This window comes from Daphnia magna, linkage group LG7 (genome assembly GCF_020631705.1).
Source record: "Daphnia magna isolate NIES linkage group LG7, ASM2063170v1.1, whole genome shotgun sequence".
Taxonomy (NCBI): domain Eukaryota; kingdom Metazoa; phylum Arthropoda; class Branchiopoda; order Diplostraca; family Daphniidae; genus Daphnia; species Daphnia magna.
In genome coordinates, this window is record NC_059188.1 from 10567356 (window position 1) to 10593095 (window position 25740).

The 25740-nt window shown below is 42.5% G+C and overlaps 6 protein-coding genes across 9 annotated transcripts; 3 read left to right on the forward strand and 3 right to left on the reverse strand.

Moving 5' to 3' along the window:
- Window positions 1-234: 234 nt before the first annotated feature.
- Window positions 235-5681, reverse strand: LOC116926235 (terminal uridylyltransferase 4). The gene is given in 13 exon segments (XM_032933059.2): window positions 235-961; window positions 1029-1120; window positions 1204-1429; window positions 1489-1569; window positions 1631-1777; window positions 1846-2064; window positions 2131-2281; window positions 2354-3008; window positions 3079-3534; window positions 3597-3864; window positions 3866-5279; window positions 5357-5467; window positions 5559-5681. Coding segments are annotated over 11 exon segments (4020 nt in total). The 5' UTR covers window positions 5165-5279; window positions 5357-5467; window positions 5559-5681; the 3' UTR covers window positions 235-535.
- Window positions 5682-6167: 486 nt separating this feature from the next.
- On the forward strand, window positions 6168-7224 carry LOC116926244 (phospholipid phosphatase-related protein type 5). The gene has a single exon (XM_032933076.2). It carries the CDS (start codon window positions 6303-6305, stop codon window positions 7125-7127), a length of 825 nt encoding a protein of 274 aa, XP_032788967.2. The 5' UTR covers window positions 6168-6302; the 3' UTR covers window positions 7128-7224.
- Window positions 7225-7704: 480 nt separating this feature from the next.
- LOC116926247 lies at window positions 7705-13966 on the reverse strand. Of its 2 annotated transcripts, XM_045176160.1 has the most exons (9): window positions 13830-13966; window positions 13585-13723; window positions 12400-12542; window positions 12145-12322; window positions 11981-12045; window positions 11865-11914; window positions 10447-11793; window positions 10156-10307; window positions 7705-8658 (listed from the first exon to the last, which is right to left on the reverse strand). In XM_045176160.1, exons 1-7 carry the CDS (start codon window positions 13879-13881, stop codon window positions 11473-11475), a joined length of 948 nt encoding a protein of 315 aa, XP_045032095.1. In that variant the 5' UTR covers window positions 13882-13966; the 3' UTR covers window positions 7705-8658; window positions 10156-10307; window positions 10447-11472. The 2 variants fall into 2 exon arrangements, with proteins under 2 accessions (XP_045032095.1, XP_032788970.1); XM_032933079.2 differs by lacking the exon at window positions 10156-10307.
- A 403-nt stretch (window positions 13967-14369) lies between these two features.
- Window positions 14370-18596, forward strand: LOC116926241 (coiled-coil domain-containing protein 112). The gene is made up of 5 exons (XM_032933072.2): window positions 14370-15344; window positions 16180-16357; window positions 16956-17185; window positions 17240-17733; window positions 18387-18596. The coding sequence occupies exons 1-5, from the start codon at window positions 15090-15092 to the stop codon at window positions 18421-18423; spliced, it is 1194 nt and encodes a 397-aa protein (XP_032788963.2). The 5' UTR covers window positions 14370-15089; the 3' UTR covers window positions 18424-18596.
- LOC116926237 (histidine ammonia-lyase) lies at window positions 18138-24128 on the reverse strand. Of its 3 annotated transcripts, none has more exons than XM_032933064.2 (14): window positions 23990-24128; window positions 23060-23173; window positions 22881-22999; window positions 22720-22792; window positions 22466-22641; window positions 21631-22130; window positions 21283-21315; window positions 20910-21209; window positions 20403-20490; window positions 19869-20170; window positions 19702-19806; window positions 19579-19642; window positions 19017-19493; window positions 18138-18777 (listed from the first exon to the last, which is right to left on the reverse strand). In XM_032933064.2, the coding sequence occupies exons 5-14, from the start codon at window positions 22518-22520 to the stop codon at window positions 18602-18604; spliced, it is 2100 nt and encodes a 699-aa protein (XP_032788955.2). In that variant the 5' UTR covers window positions 22521-22641; window positions 22720-22792; window positions 22881-22999; window positions 23060-23173; window positions 23990-24128; the 3' UTR covers window positions 18138-18601. The 3 variants fall into 3 exon arrangements, with proteins under 3 accessions (XP_032788955.2, XP_032788954.2, XP_045032089.1); XM_032933063.2 differs by having other exon boundaries at window positions 22715-22792; XM_045176154.1 differs by lacking the exons at window positions 22720-22792; window positions 22881-22999; window positions 23060-23173; window positions 23990-24128 and adding an exon at window positions 22187-22332 and having other exon boundaries at window positions 22466-22622.
- LOC116926242 lies at window positions 23492-25735 on the forward strand. Its single transcript, XM_032933073.2, has 9 exons — window positions 23492-23495; window positions 23640-23891; window positions 24007-24137; window positions 24231-24293; window positions 24380-24460; window positions 24526-24675; window positions 24744-25186; window positions 25246-25363; window positions 25434-25735. The coding sequence occupies exons 1-9, from the start codon at window positions 23492-23494 to the stop codon at window positions 25539-25541; spliced, it is 1350 nt and encodes a 449-aa protein (XP_032788964.2). The 3' UTR covers window positions 25542-25735.
- Window positions 25736-25740: the final 5 nt, after the last annotated feature.

Here is a 25740-nt window from a genome sequence, read left to right on the forward strand (position 1 = left end):
TTTTGGTTGTTTATCTCGTATCCTACAACGTCGCAAAACCATTCATTTGATTTCCCTTTTCAGCACGAAAATGGTACGCTGTAGCAAATAAAGCTACACGAGAAAAACGTGTTAATCCAGATATGTTTGAGGGGAAGTTTCATTTGAACTTTGCTTTTAGACGCATGTGACCAGAATTTCGAAATACACACAGAACATCACAAGGGTCTCCAAGGTGACCTGATAAGAAACAAATTGTAATTAGACTCTGCCACGATATGGGCAGGTCGGTCATACCCCAATGTATTAAAAAAGTATTTACAATTGAAAAGAATCATATTCATCAACAATTTCGAAAACGGTAGCAAACGTTCGGTGTGTTAAGTGACAGCTGTCAAGAAAAATTTTAAACCATAATGTAAAAAAAAGAAAAATAGGGTTTCTCTTTTTCAATTGTAAAAAAAGAAGAAACCAAATTACAGAATTTCCGTAGAATTTATCTCCGTCTAAAATCTTAGGGTTTTTTTCTTCATCAAAACCAACCTAATACGCCTAATTATGGCTGATTGGGATCTGCAGTTGGTCGTCTAGCCGTAAAGATTCGTTCCCCGCTGTTTTGGGGCATCCCAGGTCTATGGTTTGGTCGAACAGGTCTATGCCTATTGGCCTGCTGATGCTGTTGTACTGGTCCTCCTCTATCACGGTTCATCTGATGAAATCCTTGAGGTCTGTATCGGTTCATCTGGTGAGGACCTCTGTCACGATTCATTGTTTGCTGAGGCACATTTCTGTTATGTACTTCCTGTGCCGCATTCTGCGGATTATCTCTTGGCAGGGGAGGGTTTTGATCTTGACCCCTGTTCCTCTTTCCCCTGTTATCACATTCTTTGGCCTTGTGTCCAACTTTGCCACAAATTAAACATCCACGATCGTTTGGTGGTGGTCCGGTGGCAATCAGCACTTTGGGGTTGAACAGATATTCCTATACAAAGGGGGAGATAAATAAATTATTCTCGAGCCGGAATTTCACGCTTTGATTAATCTCAAACCTCCAAGGACGAAAAATGAGGGGGCAGTGCTCTGACGGGAGTCTGAAAAAACCTCCGAGCGGTCACGAATACCCGACGGATGTAAGCACCCACTTTAAGAGATAAGGTTCCAGTTAGGAAAAATATCCTTGACTGATGGCTACTATTTCACATTTATGATGGGGAATAAACTTACTGCGAAGCGATACTCCCGATCCCAGATTGTGACTCAAGTCAAAGGGGTCTTCGATTGCGATTGGACGATCAGTCCACATCTTTTCAAGCCTGAAAAGCGGTTTTAGCTGTCGGATAGAGACAACTTGCAAGCGATAATCGAATAATTTGGCATAATAAAGTAAAAATCCAAGCCACAATGTTGAGGGTGGTTCGCGGTTGGTACCATGATGCGGCCACACTCTTCCCTATGGGGTTTGAATAATGAATCACAAAAACATTTACCCACTCTACTCAACCGACATACCAAATCTTCAGCATTTTCAAAAAACCACGTATCCCATCCTTCGACAATGTACTTTTCCCTGTCGGGGCCCTCAAACTTGATCTACAACAAGATTGGTACTTTAGTTTCACCGATCATTTTTACAATCAAAACATGTAGTTACCTCTTGGAGAACGGGGATAACAGGCGGTGTGACTTGTTGCAAGTAATGAATGACCATTAAAGTGTATGCATAAGAAGAGAGCGAGCCGCGGGAAGCATCACCAATTTCGCATTGTTTGGCTAATAATTTTGTCATGTAACCCAGGATCTAAAGTAATGGTTTTTAAACGTTACTGTTAATCTGATGCAACTGAATCGTCTAACTTGGCATCGTACCCGAACGCGCGAGTCAATCGCGCAATAGGTTGCGAGAAGTTGTGAATTCCGCCGACCAAGTTGATTATACAACGAAATGTCCGACTCCAAACCTGTTGGTCTGTGACGCAATTTAACGATGGGAACCTTCGCTGATGATATGGGAATAATGTCGCAAAAGAAACGATTACGTCTTAAACTGTTGGCCAACTTTTTGACGACCGCCACGAAATCTATGCCCTGCAAGAAAGTGAGGTGACCCCGTTCGTTGAAATATTGAACAAATGATTTCGTTTAGTTGAATACTTTGCCGTCTTCGTTGGAATCGAATGTCAAACAAAGGTCCACGTCACTATCAGCGAATCCAAAACCATTGCACGATGATCCAAACATGGACAGGACAGCATCCGGATAGTCACCGCGAATATGCGTTTCAAGCTCTTTTTGGATAGTTTTCCTGTAAAAACAAATATATATGCTCAAGTTATTAACTGCTTTAGGAAATTTGTTTTTCGAAAGCTGAACGTACCTATTGGCGGTATCCACCTCCCTTTGAGCAAAGTTGCGAAAGATATTCCAGCAGACGTTGTCTAAGAGAGCAAAATAACTGAAATCCGGTGGCGGTATGAAGCCAACGTCCGGCACTTCCAGCTCGGTGCACTTTTGTTTCGTGTGTCCATCAGCACCGCAAACAGTGCAAATAACTGGCAGACGTTTCGAAAGTAAGATTTTTTCTGGTTGAAAATCCCATTTGACATCTTCTTTTTTCAACGCTGTCATTCTTCTTACAGCTTCCGCCGGAGTACACTGTAGGGGATCATCGATGTTGATTTCACCAGGCAACAGTAAATGGACAAACAGCGGTCCATTGGCAGTTTGTGGGACCCAAAAGTAATGAAATATGTTGCGTATACAATCAATGAAAAATTCAAATGCTTGAGCGGTCGACATAAATGCGCCCATATTGACATTGCAATGAAATGGATCTTCAATAGCGATACGACGATTGCCCCAATTTTTTGTTGAACGCAACAATGGCTCAATAGAGCGGACACAGACGGCATGCTCGTTGTTCGTGAAAGTGTAGGCATAAAATTTCAAAAGGCCCAACCAGAGATGGGCTAGAGTCAAATCCTTGGGTACCCATTCGCCTCTTTTCTTCATTTGAAGAAACTCGGCAGCAGCTAAGAAAGAAAAATAGTTAAGTCTGCTGATTTTCTATCAGTTAAATTAAGAAAAAAAAAATCGACTTACTCATATAGTCGTCTTCCCTGTCACTTTTTTTCAGTTGGTGTAAAACGGGTAAAACACGGTCTTGTTGCAAATAGTACAGGACCATGAGGGTAAAAGCATGCGAAGGCAAAGAGCCCAATTCCGGTTGGTCGAGAGAGCAAATACGAGCGAAGGTGCGAAACGCTACGGTTAGCACCGCAAAACGTGGATCTATGTCCCGATATTGTTGCAAAAGAAGAGTTGTTTTATAGGCATTTTCGCTTTCAACAACCATAGCGAACGTGATGCCCATTTGCTCGTATCGAAAGTGGATGACGGGCGTTCGACAATTCAAATCGTCGCTGATGTGTCGGAACGTGTTAGATGCGGGACCTCGCAGCCAGGACAGAACTTGAATGATAATTAATCCGTCCTTCTTCGTATCAGGAGAGATTTCTAACAAACCAACATTGACGTCTGAAGCTCGAAGTCCAAGCTCTAAAAAATGAATCGTACATTAGTATGTTCGCGATTCGTTTGTGTAGGCGGAATTTACAAACCTGTGATGATAGAACCATAGGGCCTTATAGTAAATCCTGGAAAAGCCATTTCTATCATGTTTTTTAGGAACTCTGTAGCAGATTTACGGATTTTCAGATCCCCTTTGGTTAGACCAGAACAGTGGTATATATTTTCGACGAACTGCTCAATGACATCGGCGATTTCAGGGGTTGGTAAAGGCATCAACGACGCTGTTTGGCGGTTCATTTCTTGCTTCTGAAGTCGAACGTGTCGGTCGTCTTTGGTGTGACGGTACACTTCTGGTATGGCTGCTGATGTGAAAACTGCATAACCGACAGTGAAAAATGGCCCTGGGAAATTTCGGGCTAATGTGCTTCAGTGGGAGAACACCCCTTCTGCGGAATATCTCCAATTCAGGTCTGTGTATATTGAATATCAGAGGCTGCTGGACTGTGTTAGGCCTTGGTCTTTTTTCCTCTTCACTTGAAGACGAAGAACTACTGCTGGACCTATCCTTTTCCGCCTTTCCTGGAGCTTCCTGTTTCTCACGCTTGACTCCTTTCTTTCGTTGTTGTTGAGGTGGCGTCGGCAAGACCACTATTCGGACCACCTCTTCTCCATCTTGATTAGTCATTTGCGGAAGTTCATCACGATGGGTTTTTTCAGCATCTTTTGAGACAGGTCCCGCGCCATTTTTTTCACCATTGGATAGAGCAGCCGAGTCAATAGGTGGACAAGATGGAACTATTCCTACGGGGTAGTTGGATTCCAAAAGATGTTTGGGAACTTCTTTATATTCTAAGATCAAACGAGAAGTTAATTCATTACGTTCTTTTTTTAAAGCATCCTTCTTAACACGAAATTTTTCAGTGGTCCTGGCCTTGGCCCCCGCTCCTTTTTGTCGTCTATCATCTTTCATACCGCTTTTTGTTGTTCCTTCCGACACATCGTTCACGTTGTCGGCCACAGTAGCTTCTGACAGGTTTGCACGTTTGCTGCTATTCTGCTCACCTGCAGATGAGTTACTCTCCTTAGGCGTCACCTTGCGAGATACTTGGCTAATTTTTTTAGGTGGTTGGCGCCAATTCTGTGGAATTTCTTCTCCATTACTGCTTAAGACTCTCTCGTCTTTCTTCGTAGTTTGGTCATCTTGATGCCAACGACGGTCACGCATGAAACCTGAAATGGAGGTTGACTCATTTGGAATTTGTTGTCTTGATGGATGTTTTTGTGCAACATTGTTCTTTTTTTCTTGTGCACTATCATCCTTTAGATTTGCTGATGCATTTTCTCCTTTTACAGACTTTTCAATAGGTTTGGTGCTAGAAGAAGTTTCGCTGTGAGAAACTTCTTTTCTTTGGTTAGCCAGAGGCTTTTGGGGTCCTTTGTCTGGAGTTGACTCACTATTTTTTCCTCTAGAAACCTTAGTTATAATTTTGGTTGCTGAAGTATCTGATTTTTCAGGCTGAGAAACAACCTTCCGGTTTCTTCGACAAGCCGAATTTTGTGCTGACTGTGATGGTGTTGGGACATTGGCACTTGAAGTAATACCCAGTAATTTTTTGAGATCTTGCTCTAAATGAGCTACACTAGTACTTTCTGCCATTTAGATTATACTTTTAATAAGTGAAATATCCACAAGGATCACACACTTGTTGGCAGCTAAGTTTCAGAAACTTGAGTCAGTTCCAAGCTATCAAGCTATCAGGTGATGAAATTACCTAGAAACAAAATTAGTCACATTTCTGATTAGATAAAGATTATGATGAATCAGCAATGGCTCTGACAACAACAGTACCATATGAATTCAATGCAGTCTGATAAGAAAAACATTTTGGTCGGTGTTCCTAAGACTCGGATAGGGTTAACATGGCGAAGTTCCAAATATTGTTAACAACAGTTACAGAACCTATTTTTTTAAAATGTGGTAATACAAAAAGTGCTTCACAACACAATACCAATGTCACCAACATAAATAAACATTGAAAATTTGCTTTTACTTGAAAAGGTGCGAAATCAAAATTACGAAGCCGCCATTTAGATGGGCAGTTAGCTATTGCTTTGTATTAAAGGAGGCTCTAAAAACGAAATAACGAAACTCCTCCTCCAAGAATCGGCCCCGAGTGAACCGGGTAGATGGCAGATCGGTTTGATCGTTTTGCTTTTGCACATACAAGAACGATGATGACCTAACACTAACAGGCATAACAGGACGAAGGCTAAAATTGAAAAAACAAACCAACAAGGTAGATCATTTTATCAAATCCTAGTAATTTCTTTTGAAATTGGTTCGTTTAATTATAAACTTAAGGAGATTGAAACTTAAAAAGTAATCCAATTATATTGTTTAAACAAAAAATGCGAAATATTATCGCTAATTGTCATTGCCAAACAACGTTTTGCTGGATTGTTTTCATATACGGTGATTGAATTGGAATTCACAATCGATTTTCGCCATAAAATAAAAATGATTTTGGAAAAAATCAAAAACTTTTTGTCGCGAAACAAAAGCTGGATCATAGTTCTCACCCTGATCATCGTTCAAGCCTCTTTGATCGGCGTTGTCGAAAGATATGGCGACTCTCTCCAGGCAAACCCAGTCAAGATTAAGTGCAACGATCCTGCCCTCATCCACCCAAAGGAATTTGCATACTACGATCTGCCACTAAACGAATTTATAGTAAAGGCGGTATTATTGACGGTAATTTGTGTATTGTCCCTTCTAACCCTATGGTTAACATGTGATGGAAATGAGAGCGACTTCCCAATTGGCCGGCCTCACATTTCCTGGAAGTGACTCGCTGGAAATCGCTCCTTTAATCCTCTTGATACGCTGGATAAGCGTGGCGGTGATTGGGTTTCTTTTCGTGATTTTGACCACGTTTACATTGAGTTACTCTCTCGGAATAGTAGCCCCCAATTTCGTGAGTGCCTGCAAACCACAACATCGAATGCTTTGCGATGCTGGCTACATTAATGTCACTTGCACGACGTTGCCTCAAAAATGGAGGCGGGCCGGGTATTCTTTCCCTCCGACATGTGTGACCCTTCAAGGCTATCTGATGTTTGCTGCCGTATATTTCATTGAGCATCGCTTTTCCTGGAAAGGATCGCGTCGATACGTAAACATCTTTAGCCAGGTGTTTTTTATTGCGATGGCCCTGCTCACTGGATTCAGCACGGTACACTACAACGAGGCGAATTGGGGTGAAGTGTTGATTGGTTTTCTGATCGGAGCTGGAACAGCTTGGATAATATTACGTGTCACTTTCATTTGGATGAAATGGGGAAAGGAACCTGGGCTTCCATATTACTGGAACGACGTCCTGGGAAGAATTATTGTCAGTCAAACGGGCTCGATCCCTGTCACGCCTCTGCCCATGTGGCACCGAGAACCAGGACAAATGGGACAACAACTTTCCTGCCAACGGAATAACGAAAATGAATTGCCTCAAACCGGGGGAGAAACACGTCAGCCACCATCGTACCAACCGATAATATTTTCGAGCTCGGAATACACGGAAAGTCCCCCAGCGTACGACGATATAATTTCATTCAACCGGACTTGAATTTGTTTTGCAGATCCTATACGAGTTCATTACATGTAACTGGCGACTCTTTGGATTTATGCATGTCATGATTACAATAAAACTTTTTTTTTCTGAATATTTGTTGGGTGTTACATTTATTTGCACAGCTCTCACGATGTGTGAGATTCAAACTCTTTCAACTTCATTCGTTTGAAAAGAATGAACGGAGATGCAAGTTAACTAATCAACGTTGACCTGCACAGCAGTGATTGATGTTGGATGTCATCGTAAAAGTTGAACCATTCCACAAAGATCGTTTGTGAACCGACCCACCAAAGTCATTTGGCTGGTTAGAAAAACCCAGCTCGTAAACAGTTAATAGTCAGAAAGTCTTTGCACACGATGAGCTCTGTGTCCGGTTCTATATTTGTCGATCACGTACGCCCTTTTGCACGTCGACCGATGCAAAAACATGCAAACCACGCCAGGCAGTCTCACCTAATACAACTGAGACTGTTTGTTTTTTTTTGCAAAAAAAAACCCTGACCAACGATGATGGACATTTGGCACTAGTATATGCACAGTCTTTTAAGACAGGACGCAAATAAAGAACACGGACTGAGACATTGTGTGTATTGTTGCATACATATAGTAATAGAATTTTGTGATTGAATTGTTCTTTCTTTTTGTTGAAGGTTTTATAGTTCATCAGGCTGGGGACAAATAGAAACTGAAATGTTCAGTAGTTGTCGAAAACACTGAGTCTATAACTAAAAATAGGGGAAATGAGATGAAAAGAAAACGAAGAGAGACAAGCCAAAAGTTCCCCCTTTTTTTTTTCTTTCTTAATGATGACGTTAAAGAAGAACACAGTCTTCTGGCCCTGTTTGTCGATTTTAGCCACTCATCATCGTAAATTAAGAGGAGGAAATTTCTTTTTTTTTTTTTTTTACAAGCAGTCGAGAGAATTGCACACGAACTGTGATTGTCTTGTTTGCGAGCTTAAAGAAACACAAACAAAACGCACAATAAAAACTGTTGGGTCATCATGCGTTGATAAGGAGGGGAGGAAGACAGAGGTGGGATTTGTTTTTAAAATTTTATTTGAGGCGTGTACAGTTGAGAAAAGAATAGTGCGATGGCTGCCGGAGCTCAATGATGTCGGGCATTGAAGAACTGTCTAACAGTTATTGAAATATACGAGAGAGACACATCAAGTCAAAGGGGACATTCAGAGCAGAAAAAAAAGGGGGCAGTTCAATTCATTAAGAAAAATTTGAAAATTCCAAAATAAAAGGTAAAAAAAAAAAAAAATGTTATGCGAATTGATAACAGCATTCCCGACCGTATCATTTTCAAAGGAAGTCACGCTAAAATCAAGGCATGTATAATAGAGAGAATCCGGCCGATGAAGTATGTATAACGGCGTGACGTTTCGTGTTGTTTTTTGTTACCTTCTAGTTGACCCATGTTATTGGCGGAAGAGTCAACGGAAATGAACTACGCGGTCTTGTCCCTCTGATGCCCCCAAGACCCTCTTCGTGGTGGTGTACGCGCAACTGCTTTACATCTACATTCAAAGAGAACAACGGCATTAATAGTTTCAAAATATTTGAAATTCTCCCGCCACAAATAAAGCAGCAACGATAATAGAAGGAAATGAAAAGAGAAGTGAACGATGCACGGACGACACGTAACGATCCACTTGAACAGCTCCAATTTTTCACGCACAAAAAAAAAATGGTTGGAAAGCAGAGAAAAGAATAAACGTTTTTCGTGCCCAGTTTCTATCTTTAGAAATTCAGCTTTGTTTTTATTTTTGTTTCCAACAACGAGAAGAGGAAGAGAACTAGGAAGAATAAGCGCAGCATCAGCTTACGTTAAGACAGCAGATATCCATCATGCAAAGTGGAAGAGTCAAAAATGTTGTCGGTTAAGGGACAGGGTTACTAATTTTTCTTTTTTTCTTGTTGAAATAGAGAAGAAACGATTATATCCTCGTGTGCATGACATTTCCGAGCCAAAGTGGCAGCTGTTTGACCCTTTTTTTTTCTATTTTTTACTTAGCCAATGGAGCAGTTGCGGTCCCGAAATAAGCGCCAGAAAGTCATCAGACGCGTACCCATGTTTTTGCTTTTTACAATTTTCTGTTTGTTTTTGAATTTTTTTTTTTTTTTGGCCGAGTTTGCTTTTCTGGAATGGGCAGTTTTTTTTAAATATTTCTTTACTTCAAAAAAACAAAATCACACCAAAAGTAAACAATAAACATTTTGCTAGTCAGTACTGCTGCTTTTCTCCGGTTCAGGGATTTTCGCCCCGAAAATTGGGGCCAGGGCGCAAGAAAAGGCGGTGCTCGTTCAACAACTGACGATCGTGTTGAAAAGTATTCTCGTGGCACGTGTGGCAGCCGCTCTAAAAGTAGTTCTGGGGGCCGAAAGCACACACACACACACACACAAGATGATGATGGTGCAGGAAAAAGAAGAACCCGTTCACTGGGCTAAATTGGTTGTTCCTCCACCCGGTAACGCCCCGTCCCTGTGTAGAGCAACCCCTTCCCTTACGACTTTTTTTTATTTTTTATTTTGGCTCTTGACAAAAGACACATAACTCAGATAAATGCGCTTTAAAATAAAAACCAAAAAAACAAAACATGGCGGAGCTTTAATTTCGTTGTCGTCCATTTTCCTGGTGGGGTGCCATTTGCTGGAGAAATTAAACATTCATTCTGCTGTGAAATTGGCGATCCCCTCAAAAAGAAAATAAATGTCTGATGACGTTGAGCGACAGGTAGAAGAAAAGCCATGCTTCTTAATTAAGAGATTTCCATGCTGCTGCGTCTCAAAGGCATTTTGTTGCTTTGTTTTGTTTTTATAGGCCAGACGACAGATAGTAACAGGCGAGTAATTCGATTTTCTTGTTTTGTCTGGTAGCATTTTGGCTGAGACAGTGCGAAAGAAATTCTTTTGCCAAGAGAAGAAGAAAAAGAAGAAGAAGAATTTTAGATCGAGGACATTTTGCGGCTAATGGGGTTGCAATTGCTGGCTGACTGATCAAAATGTACTACCTGGATATCCTTCCTTAAAACGAACAACACGATTTTTATTTTTTTATTTTTTGGAGATAGATAGAGAGAAATTGTGTGTGAAAGAAAGTGATGACTGATGACGTGAGGAAATGGCGCCGCGTGTGAAAATCATTTGTTTTCTCTTAAAACGCCTATTATTTAAACACACCGTTGTTTTAATTAAACACGAAAAATCAGCACAAACACACACACACAAAAAAACAAAACATAATTTCAGTTAATTTCAAAACTTTTTGGTCTAATTGCACGTGTGATGAATTGATATCTTACCCCTTCGTAGAGGAGCCAGAGAAGAGACAGCAGCAGAATGATGACGACGTAGTTGATGATCAGAGATTTAGCGTGGGCGTGCTCCGGGTTGTTCATTTTTACTGCTGGACGGATTGGGACTTGTGATTCAAACCGCTCTGCGAATGATTCGAATGTGAAAATATTTCACACAAAAATGAGTGGGAAACGGCCCTGGGGATGGATGTTACTCGAAACTGTAACTCTGCACGGGAATGAAGACTTAAAAAAACGATTTGAGCGAGACCGAGAAGGGCTGGAGGTTGCAGTTGATCTGAGACTCTTAGGACAGGATCTTTAGGATCAGTATAGCCGCTTTTGGGGGGGACGGGTGATGTATTTGGGAGGTAAGAGTGGGATGTTATTGGGGGGGCCGATTTGGCACGGACTCACAAAGTCTTTTCGAGTGGTGCACACGAGAGGAAATCTATTTAAACGACGCCAAAGCATATAGATGGATGGGAGAAAGAACCAGATGAAAAGGTGAGGCGGAGTAGTAAAAACGAAAGAGAACGAAAAACGGGGTAGGAGAGAAAACTTGAATGTGTTTATTAAACCCGGACCGATTCCAAAAGTGGACCAAAAGGTCTACACACGTCTTTGGCTTCTTCTATTATATGCTATACTGTACACATGTCCTGCCGAGAGCTTCTCGCACGCAAAAGGGTGTGGCCTCTTCAATGAATATCACAATTTTAAAAAGATCTTTCGTATACACGTCGTTGTGCTATATCCTCATGTATTTTTAGGTTACCACATTGTCCATCATTTGAATAATTTTTTTTTCAGAACAAATCAAGGAAATTTTTAAGAAGAGTGTTGCAATATGCCATCCCCCATGGTATACCAATCCATCATCATCAAAGTTTTATTTTTAAAGGTGCTCTACTTAAATTATAATGGTCATACACACCGAGATGTCGCTGTTGTGTCGCGTCTCTCTTTCGATATAAATAAAATATTTTAAATACAGTGTACTATATAATAAACAGATGACGTACGGCTGCTCTAAATATAGTGGAGGAAGGAGACGGACGTGAGTAAAAGCACAGTGAGAAGGGGCCATGAGGAGACGACGCCTCGAGACGACAACAACGACGAAGACGATCCAGTGGCGTGTTGTTGTTGTTGATTATTTTGACGCGAAGAAACAAATTCCGTCTCGTCGACGTTGCGTTCCTCCTCGATTCCGTCACTGCGGTCCAGGGCCTGTTCGGAAGCCTCGTAGTTATTGTAGGTCGATGACGAAGTCAACGACGCATCGTTGGACGTCGGTAGTTCGCATTCAATTTCGTGCTCCGTTCCGGGCTCGTAACTCAGACAGTAACCCTAATTTGTTTTTGGTTTTTTTCAATTATTCATATGCAAATTTTATTTTCAAATACAAGAGAATTCAATACCTGAATCAAAGGACCGGCCATTGTGTCGAGGAATCCTCGCGTGAATGAAGCTGTAAAAAATGGATCATTTCAAGAGTTATGAATATGTTAATGGGCATTTCGTGCGTGATGAATACCAGTTTGAGCTCCGCATTTTCCGGCAACGACTGACTGCGAACACTTCATGTAATTCTGGAACGAACTGTACCGTGACAGGCGTCAAGTACGTTGTTACGTCGCAAATTAGAGGAGATTTTTTGTTTGTTGTTTTTATTAATGAAAGAAAAAAAAATGTATATACCAGCAGAGTTTTTTGGAATTCTCAACCGGATCGTCAGCGATGCTGCTGCCGCCAAGTGTTGCGCCAGCGCCGTTGTTATTATTGCCGCTATGCTCCCGCACGTGACTCTGGTATTCAACGGCGCAGCGTTCGTAGCCCGACTGGACGTCTCTCATGCACGGAGCGTGCATCAGATATTCTGCATTCATTCACAAAACAACAAATGTTAATTGATTTAATCAGATGGAATTCGCAGCAACGGTGATTTGTATCTACCTTTCTGGTAATCTTCGTCTTCGCACAGATCGACGATGACCTGTTTGGTGCCTGCGTAGAGCATGTGGAAGAATTCACGATGTTGGGCATCTAAGCAGCGCGAAGTGAAGTTATCGATGCATCTCAAACCATCGATTAGTTTCCTTAAATTATTCCAAAAATGAGTCAATTCGAGTGGGCAGGGGAAAAAAATGCACGAGACCTTTACGGTCACGTAGCGTGAGTAACTGAAAATATGGCGGCCCACACGTGTGCAACACTTGGAAACTAAAGTGTGAAGCATTTCTGTACATGTTTTCTATTTTTATTCGAACGATTACAAATCGCCTTTAAGTGCGTCTAGTGCCTTTTCCTTCTTTTGAATCCTTCGCCTTTTTGGAACACTGCCAAAGTGTCCGATTTAAAGAGGCCAAAACGGGCCCACACCTCTCGTGAGTCTACGCACTCTTCTAATGGCTTCCGCCTGATTTAATCCACCTGTATTCTTCTTCGAGGAAAACAAGGGGTATCGTCCTTCAGCGCTGCACATGTTCTAAGTCAACCTATTTATCTTTTTGGTTTTTTCGTTCACGCTGCTATTTATCTGCCAGCTTTTTTGGACTGCGGGGGAACGGCTTTTAAACGAAAACAAACGCTGTAAGCCAACAGCAACAATGCTCTCGCATTATCCGGCTATGAATAGAGAAGGCATCAGCACGTTTTCTTTGCTAGGATCATTTCAACCTGATTGTTTCCCATCACCTGTTTAGACGTCCCGTTATCTGATGGCGCTGTCATATTTCTTTCGCACCTAATTCCACGTAATATCTTCAGTTTTGCGTACACAACACTGAGTACTAGATGGCTATCAACAACAAATCTCAGTTTAACTGGTTAATCTGTTGAAATTCACGAATTTCTATAGCATTCAAATAAAACGATGACCGAGAGAGTTTAGCCTCAAACGATTGTGAAAGAATGCTATACAGTTAGACGTATGGCTTTGATTCTTCATATAATAGGCAATCACGTTTTTAGCTTCTGGACACAAGAAGATGTTGACCGGAGCAGGTTTTCTTATTCGAATGTAGCGACTACGTCACGAATTTTGAGACCCAAATGAATGGCTGCAACATCGTCAAACAATAAAGAAATAGAACACCCACGTTTTTAAGTTAAGATATATAGTTAACTATAAGAACTCACGGGCAGAGCGTGTTGAGTTCCTGTTGGGAAGCAGCAAAGCCCAGGTCTCGATTGTTGGTCAGGACTTTGAGCGGATCGGTACACCTTGTCAGCGAATCCTGTTGGCACGTTGCAGTCCTTAATCCTAATTCATTTGATGCTGTGAACACACAATTGAAGCAAATTGTAATTCATTCCTCTGCTCAGCAAAAAAACAAAAAAGGGGAAAACAAAAACTTTTGGGACACACGAACGACGCAACTCACCGTTGATTGAACTACAGATGAACACCAATGACACGATCACAGGTAGAAACATGTTGCGATAATCACAAACTGCTGGGACACTATTGAAAATAACACGAACGTGTGGAACGCACGAAATCAAGTGGCGAAAACTGAATTTGACAGAGCAAAGCGGATGGAATGTGCGACTAATGAACACCGACGATCAGAAGCGACTGAAGAGAACGAGACCTACACTCGGACAGGTATAGCTGATGGCTGTATACCCTAAAACATATCAACACTACATATAAAGCCCCAACTGGGAGAAGGGGGTTGGCCCAGTGGTTTGCGTCTTTGCACCAACAACAAAAAAAGCAGCAGCAACAAGTCGAGCGTGATTGAAAAAATAAGGAATTTGAACGGAAGGCTTTTTGGTAACCCAACCACCGGTTCGGGCCGTCTAACGTTAACACAAGGACGTGCTGTACAGTCTCCAGTATTAGAAGAAAAAAAAAGAAATCTTCCCAGTCATGTGTTTGTGTTTTTAGACACGCAGCAATGGCAGCATGTAGGACGTTACTATGCTTTACCTATCGTTCTATAGCTGTATCTTAAAACAAACCAGAACACGCCAGGTGGTGAATGCAGCCTTCGACTTCTTTCGGTGGTACACAACTGGCAGCTTGTATGTTTATATACGAGTTTCTTCTTTTTAAAAAAAGGCTGATGTTATCTCTCGGCTTCTAGAGAAGATGATGGTAAGAATGATATTAGTAACCTAAAAAAAAAAACGTTTTTTACTGTACCGAACATAGAAAAATCCAAGAGACTAAATCATTTGTGCTGATCTGATATGCAGATATCATCAGATTTCTTTCCGTTGGGGTTAGACAACAGGACATGTGGGTTTCGTCGGTGCGGTTTGTGATATGTGTGTTTGGACACGAGACCGTTGATGTTATTATTTTTGTCTTTTTTTTTTGGGGGAGGTTGTTGGTTCTCAGCAAACACCGTTACTATAGCTACGCCATCGACCCAACAATAACAAAATTCGGCGACGCGTTTCACTAGCCCAAAACTGGTCGATGCGCCAGGTGGCTGGGCGTGGACAGTCGGAGTAAAAGAATGAGGACGAAAACAAGGGACACCTAACTAGTGCTAGTGTGTTCCAGTCGGATTAATAACATTTTTTTAAAATCATCCAGTTCTTTGAATCATTACCACCTGCATTTGGTTAATTCAACTGGTTTTTTTTTTTATGTTTCCCTCAATCACATTCGTGGTCGGCCTATAACTGGAATGGAAGATCTACGCTACGAAGGCTGGTCGATTGGACGCCAATTGAACGCCGTGTACGAATCGTTGGAACAAATTTGTGGCGTCCACGTCGCGGCCGTAGACATCAGCCGGGACTGCGTTCGACCGACATTGGTTAACGACGAAACAGAAGAGCATCTGCAACAGCTGCTGGAAGGATTACGCCAACAGGAAGGCCTCCTACGCCAGCAGATTCGTGACCTCATTGCCAAATTGCCCATCCGCACAAACGACGAGGTAGTTTCAACGAGCCTGTTCACTTCCCATTATCGTTTATTCTCGTTAAGGTATCAGTACCTGGTCACCTGTATATGACAAGATGAGATACTTAACGTAGATACGTCTCATTTGCAACGGGCAATAGGATATTACCGCTATGGTCGTTTTGGATTGAAATGTCAGGTGAACGTTTCGTTGGCTGTTCTTATTCAGGTTTATCGATGGGTTGATGGACTATTAAACAAGTGAATAGTTCGTTCGTTAGACTATCGTTTTATTTGCCATCACGAAATAGATAAACCTGAATCGTTTCTTTTAAAGGATCAGATGATTCGATCTTTCAGATCTCCAGGACATTGTTGACACGTTTTTTTTTTGTTTAAAAAGAAAAGAAAATTGAGCTGTTAAAACTAAATTTAACGATTGAAAAGAAAATGAAAAACGACCAAGTCTTAACGGACCTTTCCCATGAATGATGGTTAATGTCACATTTCATGTACTATTTTATTTGAGTATTCCACTGTCTCTAAGATCACGTCACATCCAGCAGCGTTACAGCAAACATTAAAAACAAAAAGATGACTACATTAAGTTTTGATAGATAACATTTGAAAGTTGCTTCAGCTTCTTGTTTCACTCGTGTCAAAATCTGCGGTTGGGGAGGTACGAAACAATCAGGACTGGGGGGGCTATTACAATGCCAAGGAAACGACACTGGACAGCTGACATGCTGGAACCAGCCAATAAATCATCGTCATCCATCGTGAAACTGTATACAAAACTTTGTGTACAGCCACCACAAAGTATGTAGACAACGGGGCCTGTACGTGATTAACGTCTCTTAATGTGCCAGGCGGTGACCAATGGAACAGCAGCGCCTGCGGCCGAAGCGCTCCGTCACTTCCTCGTCTCCAACGGTGGCGAAACGGGCGGATGGGATGCCCGAGATCACGGCCTTTTCCTCCAGTGGCGTTCCAGATTTAGAAACAATCGACAGACGTTCGTCTCGGCCGTCTGTGACACGGTGCCAGGTATAATTTTCACGCATGCATATATTTTGGTGTTTGAAATCTTGAGTGCAAGGGGGAGCAAACGGGATTTTCTCGGGATTTTCTCACGATGTTCGACCACCACAACACGATGGATGGCATCCAGCAGCTGCCATTTTTTTTCTTTTTTACGTGTCGCACTGAAAGCGACAATTTTGAGTTACCGATGTCGAAAACGATCAGCGGAACGACGGGAATTTTCATTCAAGTTTTGTGCTTTTCTTGATTTGGCAGTCACAAACAGTAAACGACAACAATCAGAAAAGATATAACAGTTGATGATAGTAAAAGCGTCCCATGCTGCGTTTAGAGAAAGATCCGTTTGGCGGATTATTCGCTAAATTCTTCCCTTCCCCCCCCCCAAAAAAAAAAATTGAAAATGAAAATGAACGAGAAAACGGGAAATGACCAAAAGATTCCAGGCGAATGGACGATATCTTTGCTATTTACCGTTAGCCACGAGGAAACTAATCAATGCGATTTACGGTCAGCAACACATGGCGTGTGAAAATCAGTGCGATTCAATCGGCCCACATTTTGTTCTTATTCAAAAAGAAATGAAATAAAAGACATGACACAGGTAAGAATCCAGCCCAGGTGGAAGCCCATGAGAAATGGTATCAGAACTTGCAGAGGTTACGTCGTGAACAACGACAGGAACTGGACAATTGGAAGCGCGAAAAAAGGCAAATGGAGGAAGAAGATCGGAAGCGAATAGCGTCGCATTTGCAACAGCAAGAAAGCGACGCCTGGGTGGCCGAATGGCGTCGTCAACGAGAATCGGTTCGTGAGCGACTCGATCGCTGGAAGGTAATCCAATCAGCTTGCGTTAATGAACTGATTGTTGAGTGATGTTTTTTGTAGGAGACAAAGGCACGAAAAGCTGCTGAAGATCCAGCAATGACAGCCGAAGCGATGGAAGAAGAGCGGAAAAAGGCGGAAGCGGAGCAAAAGCGCCGGATGGATCAACAGTACCAGAAACTAGTGGCCTATTTATGGCGGATGGAGCAAGAAGCGGCCAAAGTAGCAAGCGAAACGGCTGATGATTACTTGGCTCGGCTGTTGCGGAAGCAGAAATCACTGTCCAGCAACGGCAGCAAGAACGGCCAGCTGATGGCCGAGCAAAGGCAACAACGCGACCGGGAATGGCTAGAACATCGACGTCGTCAGCTGTTGACTCGCCAACAACAACAGCCATCATCCAAAGTGGCTCCGCTCAGGAGGGCTGTCTCCGTTCCACGCGATCCGCAGCGTCTCCTACGACCCACATCCGCATTTATGGCCCGGCTTCTACCTGCCACTGATGACGGTGTGTCAGGACGGCCCACCGACTCTTACATCCTCAACGTTCAGTCCAAGTGAGTTGTCATTGTTTTCCTTGTCTTCTTGGACTCGTTTTCTTTTATGTTTCGCGTGCGGTGCCATTTTCGGTTAAACGAAAGACAATCGGCAATTGTTTGACCAAAGAGAATCGCTGCGTTTATCAAAACCAATGGGTGAGCTCGCTCTCGGTTATTCTCACGCAAACCAGCTGTAACACACATAGAGGGGACAACTATATAAAACACCATTTCCGTTTCTAAATTGTTCGGAATGAAGCGAATTTCGCTTGCAACATTCAAATGATTGCGCCTTCTTTTTATTGGCCGGGATTTCATCTTTCCTTCTATAACGGCCAGTATAACCCACTTCCTTATATGTCACGTGACCAAATGAGTTTCATCTGCGAACGCGTGCATCATTAAAGAGAAAAAGAATATTCAACAGGGCGCCCTTACGATTCTCTTATTTCAAGAAAATGGTGCTGTCCAATTGGATGCTACCATATGGTTCAAAATAGACATGTTCAAAATGTGTGTAGCGTAACGGTCGGCATCCTCAGAGTGAATCATTACGTGGCCAATGTCGTAAAATATAAATTAACGACTACACAATAATCCAGATTTTTTTTTTTTTTGTATTTTCTAAAATTTTGGTTCTTTTAAATTCTGGAACTACCTATATACTTTAGGACGGTGCCCAGTTGGCGACAGCTATCAACGGGCTGATGACGTCATCACTGGAAAATGGAATGTCAAAAAAGACGGTCGTAAAACATCCAACACCACCACCGCAGCTGACATTTCTTTTTTTTTTATCTAAAATTTTTCCAAATGAGAAGCGATTCAAATGCGTCATGTTGTCGTCAAAGTAAAAAAAAAAATGATGTGTTTCTTTTGAAGTCTTTCATTCATTGTCCTTGTGTTGATGATCGGCGCAATGTTTTTTAGTGGGCGGATTCTTTTCATCGTCATCTTGGTGAACCAGATACGACGGAGCCACGGAATGCGGCAACGAAACGGATGTGGGTGACGGGGCCCTCGATTCCAAATCCAGATAATCTTTGACAGCATCGACGTAGCCTGTGAGAACATTTCACACGAAACAAAAAAGAAAAACCATTCAATGTCTTGTTTTTACGAAATCCGACATTGTTTTAGCGACTCAACAAGTTAAAATTGCGTTTATGGACTGTGAAACGTTAAATGCGCGCGTGTTTAATGTCCGAAACGGGACAGGTCATTTCAGATAATCGATTGCTTGTTAAGTTGGCAATGGACCCGTCAACTCAAATGTTACAAAAAAAGAAAGAGCTGGAGACCTTTGACGCTATTCCATATTTTGCCTTCCTTGAGCAAAGCGGTAACAGCTTCGATATCTGGGGCCATGTAACGATCTTTATCCCAGGGACGGACGACTGCTCTGACGGTGCGATAGACTTCCTCCAGAGGGACGGTCGTTTTCAATGGCCGCAGGAATTCGATGGCTTGGCAAGCGGCGAGTAGTTCAATAGCGATCACGTGTTCCACGTTAGCGACCACCTGTAAAGCTTTGCGGGCAGCGAATCCTCCCATCGACACGTGATCTTCAGTTCCAGCGCTGGTCGATAGCGAATCGACGCTGCTCGGATGGCAAAGGACTTTGTTCTCCGAGACGAGAGAAGCCGCCGTGCAATGGGCAATCATGAAGCCCGAATTGAGACCGCCTTCGCGGACCAAGAAGGCAGGTAGCTCACTCAACACGGGATTTACTAGACGTTCGATTCGGCGTTCGCTCATCGATGCCAGTTCGTGAACACCTGAGAAAGTGGATTGTTGTTCACCATAATGGATGATGTTTAGTTCCGTTGATAGAGCGGATGATGTTGTTTTTCTTTTACATACCAATAGCCAGGTAATCCAACGCTTTGGCCGGGTATTCTCCATGAAAATTTCCAGCTGAGATGATCTATTTACATTTAAAGCGCGTGAGATTATTGGGCGTTACGGAAATTGAATGAAACAGACCTCTCCGCGTTCCGGTAAAACGATGGGATTATCAGTGGCGCTGTTCATTTCCGTCTTGATAATTTTGTGAACAAACTCGATCGTGTCGTGAACGATACCATGCACCTGAACAAACAAACAAAATTATTAAATTAAGCCTAATGTATAAATAGCTAATGAGAACGGACTTGAGGGCAACATCGTAAGGTGTAGGCATCCTGGACACGGTTGCAGAAACGATGGCTTTCAGCTATGGCTGACGGATAAGCCTGTGAATGGAGCAAGGATCTCAAGCGACGGGCGACGTTGATCTGGCCAGGATGCGGGCGCAGCTGGTGGATGTCACTGTCAAACGCTCTCGACGTGCCCTTAAGGACCTCGAGCGAAAGAGCAGCTACCACATCGGCCTGTTTGGCAATCGACTCGCATCTGTCGACCGCTTCGGCTCCGAGCGCCGTAATTAACTGTGTTCCATTGATCAAAGCCAATCCTTGACAAGTTTACACAAAAAAAAATTAAGGTTGAATAGAAAATCGAGGTTGATGAATGTCAGTTGTTTAAATCTGATTATTTACAACGACCACATTTTTCAAGAGCCACCTGGAATTTATTTTATGGACTGGAGTCTGTTCGTCTTTTTTTTTGCGGTGATACGCCAATGTGGCGGATTTGTTTTCTCCGACATGATTGGGTTTTTATAGTATTATTAGTATTATTATTACCTTCCTTGGCTCCCAGCTTAATCGGTTCCAGTCCGTTGCTCTCCAGGCAGTATTTGGCGTCTGCCCAACCGGTACGACGGCTCCACATCTGTTTGTTTATGTTTCAGTTATACACACACACAGAGAGAGAGACATAGAACAACTCTATATTGGTGACGGATTCATGGACTAGCGAAGAGAAACATTCTTTAGACGTCAACAATTGATGGCAGCAGTTTCCCAACTACGTCAGGTGAAATTCCGTACGTTATAACTTCCACTAATTCCGAGTTTGAGTTAAAGCGTATTTTTGAAAAATACCACAAGAGATCTAGGGCATGGAACGCGTATTAGAAATCCGTAAACGACTCATTTCCCTCCACGTCGTTAAGCGGGCAAAGAGGGGGGAAAAATAGGCCAACTGTCTCATAAGTCGTAGGCTTGCGCAACACTTTAGAATCAGCATATGGGAAAAAACCTTGAACAGATTTGCATATTTCCGAGAATGGTACTGGAATTTTGTCCTACCTTTCCTTCGCCCAACATGCCAAGGGCCAGGTGAGATAATGGGGCCAAATCTCCACTGGCACCGACAGTCCCTTGTTCAGGTATCCATGGCAGACAGGAGCTGTTGAAGGCGCTAATGACTTGGTTAAGGGTTTTCAATGAAATGCCCGAATAACCTTTAGCCAACGTATTGATCCGCAGGGCCATCAACATGCGGACGCGTTCCACAGAAAGCGGCTGACCGACTCCGGCCGAATGGGAACGAATTAAATTTTCTTGCAATTCTTCCAACTTGTCGGCAGAAATGACCGTTCTTGCAAACTGAAATGAACAGATGACGTTAAAGCAAAAAGAAAAAAATGGCAATTCATTTGAGTGAATTGCAATTTCTTACCTTGCCAAATCCTGTTGTTATTCCGTACGCCACCTGACGACCACGAATAGCCAAAATACATAATCAGATCACAATGGCTAAAAAGCTCTGGTCAACCCTAAAAATATGCATCTTTTTCGCCAATAAATTAATAAAAGAGTTGGCCACAGGCCGAACTGGGCTAAAGCAGATGCTAAATCGGACTCTACCGGCTATTTTAGGTACACAACGAGCTATTTTTAAACGGCAGCCCAAAATTATTTGGGCTTTATTTCAAAAAGTTGATGGAAAACAGCCTCTATTCAACCACACCCATCTACCTCCTCTCCATATGTATATATTAAAAAAAAAAAGGATAGTTCCATTAACCTTATTTTCTTTCAAAATGGCTTCGACGAGCTGGCGACCGGCTGTCACACGATCTTCGGCAATCTTCCTCAAACGGATTTTAGTGTTCCCTTTGCTCAGCAACACCAACTGTTTGATGGTCAGATGATAACCGTCGAGAACGATGTCGGAATCCGAGGACGCCGTCAATTGGTCGTTTGCCACGGCATCTAATTTGTCGGAGAGGATCATCGAATCGGACAGCGTGTAATCGAAATGGCTGTTGGATGTCGGGCCGATCGTGCTAGGTCCAACAGCATCTGGTAGATCGTTCTCCATCCTGACGTTAACGAAATCATTGTCGTCGAGTACGTCGACGACGTTGTCTTCCGGATCGAGTAGAACACAACCGCCAGTTTTGCGCACCTCGACCATCCGCGGCTTGTTGTTGTTGGTCGCTAGAAGAACGTCCCCACTGACCGGATGCAACCGCACATAACGACGTACCGCCTCTTCGGCCAGCCAACTTACAGTCACGTTACCTGTAAGATATTTGTTTGTTTAAATTAGATATTGTGTGTGGCAAAAGAGGGTTTACGACGTTGAGCCATTTATCTTCTGTTTCCTCCTCGAGGGGTTCTTTCTATCTAGACGTAAGGAAAGCTTACAATGCAGACAGAATGACGAGCAGCTGCTGCAGAATCGAATGTTCAATGTTTGATTAACGTAGAAAAACTACGTTTTCTGTAATACCAGTCGCATGGGACATGGTGAAAAGAGATGAAGACGATTTCCTTAGAATCAAATGCGAACGACGATCGAAATTCATGGAAATATCCAAAGGATAAGAAGGTTCATTCAAGAAAACGAAACTCACCGTCTTTGCAAGGGACTTGAAGCCACTCGCCTCGCACTCTGGCCGATATCTTCATGATTCTCTTACGGAGGTACAAGATCGGTTTGTAGAAGGGGCCACAACTGTGCACTTCCGGATACAAAGTGATGAACAGCGGGGTGTTATTATACTCAGGGAGGCCCAAAAGGTGCGTCCAACTTGGTCCAAAGAAAAAACAAAACTCGGTGGTAGTGCCCAAAAAGAAAACGACGCTGACTTTATATCCATTACCTTACCTGTGCGCGCAACCTAGCCTTTCGTTTTTGGGTCGATCTTCCGTGGAGGTCGAACCCCTCCTACCATCACGTCCTTCAACACAACAACAGAGAAAACATATGGATTTATAACTTTGTTGTGAAATGTTTTTTTTTGGGGGGGGAGTCGTAAACTATTTTACCTTTACCAGCTTGACAACATCTCCTGGATGGAACCAACGGCAATTTGACCTTCTAGTGACCTCAGGTTTCTTGACCTTGGCCAATGAGTTTTGCATCTGCGTCTTCGTTGCGCAGCAGACTGGAACGTTAGTTTCAACGTCTTATTGAGTAACAGTGAATATTATTGTTAGCTATTTACTTTTCGTTTGGTTCGAGACGCGAAACAATTTCCTCGTTCTTTCTTGTAAAACACGCGTCGTGACATCAAAGAGTTTTTAAGAGCAGAGCTGGCGCTTGTCCAACGCTGATAGCACTAAAAAGGGAAGGAAAAAGAATTTATTTTAAACTTGAAACTTGCTCAAGTGCAACACACGCTGCGTTTTTTAAAAATTAAACAGTCCTAAGATTTCGGAAAAAATCATTCCATCCGGTGTACAGAATAAAAACCCCGTTAAAACAAGACACGACTATGTGTTTCATAGCGATAAACATTTTTGCCGCCGCACTGTTTCGATTTGATAGTCCAATTTTCCATATTAAAAATAACAAAAACGAAAATTCTTCAGAAAAGCTAGAAGCACTAAGAAAAAAAAAGGGGGCAGCAACGTCAATAAACAATCGGAGAACGAGAATGTGTGAAATACAATTTTTTGTTTGAACGGATGCCAGCTTCCTGGAGTTATGCTAGATTCAAATTTAGCCGAGCTGTAATAGTACAACTCAAGTCTATATAGATTTATGTTAAAGAGATATTTAAACGCCCCTCATCCTCTTGTGAGCCTCTCACATCATCTCTGAATATGGGGGGAAAGCCAAACCAGAGCAACTGGTGCCTGACATTTTATTAGCAGTGTCTTTCATCGCAGCTTCCCAAAAAGTTATATACGGAACACGCAACGAGTCGTTTGCTCCTGTCTGTGTCTCTCTATTTGCTTTTTGGAATTCTAAACAACAAACGGGGAACAGCATTTCGATGGCACTACGGTTCTGCACAGTTTTGCTTTTGATCCAATGGACCTGCGCTGTTCCAGGTATAAACTTTTTGTCAAGAAAAGTAGGGCAAAAGACCCTACGATAGACTCCCCCCTAACAACTAAACAAAATGGTATCATCATCATTGTAAACTCACCGATTTTTTCCGCTAAGTTTCCGAGTCGAGTGACCTCGCCGATCTGCGGGATAATGTTTCGAAACTGTGGAAGGCCCTCAGGGAACTGGAAGCTGAAGTCCGTGAAAGTTTCGATATTCACGCGGCCATCGAAAATCACGAACACCAGGTAACAACCAAACAATGGACCTCTATTTTTATTCCGCCTGGTTTCCTTCTTTAAAAAAAAAAGAGAAAAATAGCACAAATTATTGTTTTACAGGTACATCATCTGGGTCACGAGGATAATGGACACGATATTCACCATTCTGAGCGGCATCTCAAGGTTTTCCCCCGTCCTATAATTTGTAGCTTTAATTGCCACGATATTAATCTAAGAAAATCTTTTATTGTTTCCTACCCAATGATTAGCATCTCGAGCAAGTCCACGGGCGGACGATTGCAGGGCCAGCCGGTATCGAGGCCCATAAGCCACACACTCCCGAAGAAAAGGTTTCACGATTAGTTTTAATGTGGGAAACTTTAACCGGAATTCTTTTTTAACGAACAACAAATAGGAAGTTCTACGACACGAACACGAATTTCATCACGCCAATACTAGTTTCGAGACGGAAGAAGAACACAAAGGCCATCACGACGAGAATTTGTTGAAACATTTGGAACTCGACCACGGACACGGTGAACATAACGGTGTTCATCACGGCAAGGTTCGACACGTTTAAAGTGTAGTTGTTCTTGCTCATCAACCTGCTGATCGAAATCTATGCCGATCTAGATGAATAAGGAGATCGAACACGAAATCGATGTTCATTTCATGTTGCGCAGTCACGACGGTCACGCTGCACATCACGATGAGAGTTTACTAAAGCATCTTGAAGAAGATGACGGGCACGGCCCAGCTGCGGATCGACCTAAGCCCACAACGACACCCAAACCACCCAGAGGATCTAAAACCTATCAAGCAGTTTGCGAAATGAAACCGAATCGCGCTCTTCAAAGAGCTAAACACAGCATCGTCGGCAAAGTTGCGTTCACGCAGACGACGGGTGGTCCTTTAAATGTTCACGTCAACCTCAAAGGTTTGCGTACTAATGGGAGAAGTTTGCACGGACTGCACGTGCACGAGCTGGTTCCATATACTGATGGCAATTGCAACCAAGCTGGGGGACATTTTAATCCAACAAATTCCGTTCACGGTGGACCCAAGTCACGAACCAGGTACACCGACAGCGAAAACAACTACAGAAGCGGATTATTTTGAATTCAATTTGCTTTAGGCATGTTGGAGATTTTGGAAACGTCGAAGCTATTGAAAATCAAGGTATTAACGTATCGTTTACTGATTCTGTAGCGACACTTACCGGACCGAATTCAATCCTACATCGAACTCTTGTGGTAAGTTAACCTACAAGTAAAGCTTAAAGTTTAAAACAATTTTTAATGAAATGTGTTACCATTCGTTTAGATTAAAGAGAAAGAGGATGATCTGGGACTGAATCGAGCTGATACAGAGAGTCTAGCCAATGGTAACACTGGCCGTCGTTTAGCTTGTTGTATCATTCGCGCTGTTTAAAGCGATAACATTCTTTATCCATTCTAAATGAACAAGAAATTTTGGAAACTGGATTTCCTTCCGCTACTTGATCAGCAGTTTTTGCTGCTTCTTCACGCCATTACTGATTCGCAACTTGTGTTTCGCACCGCACCATTTTTCGATCCAAGGATCAAATTGTCTTTTTTTAAATATAAAAATTCCATTTAAACCTATGAGC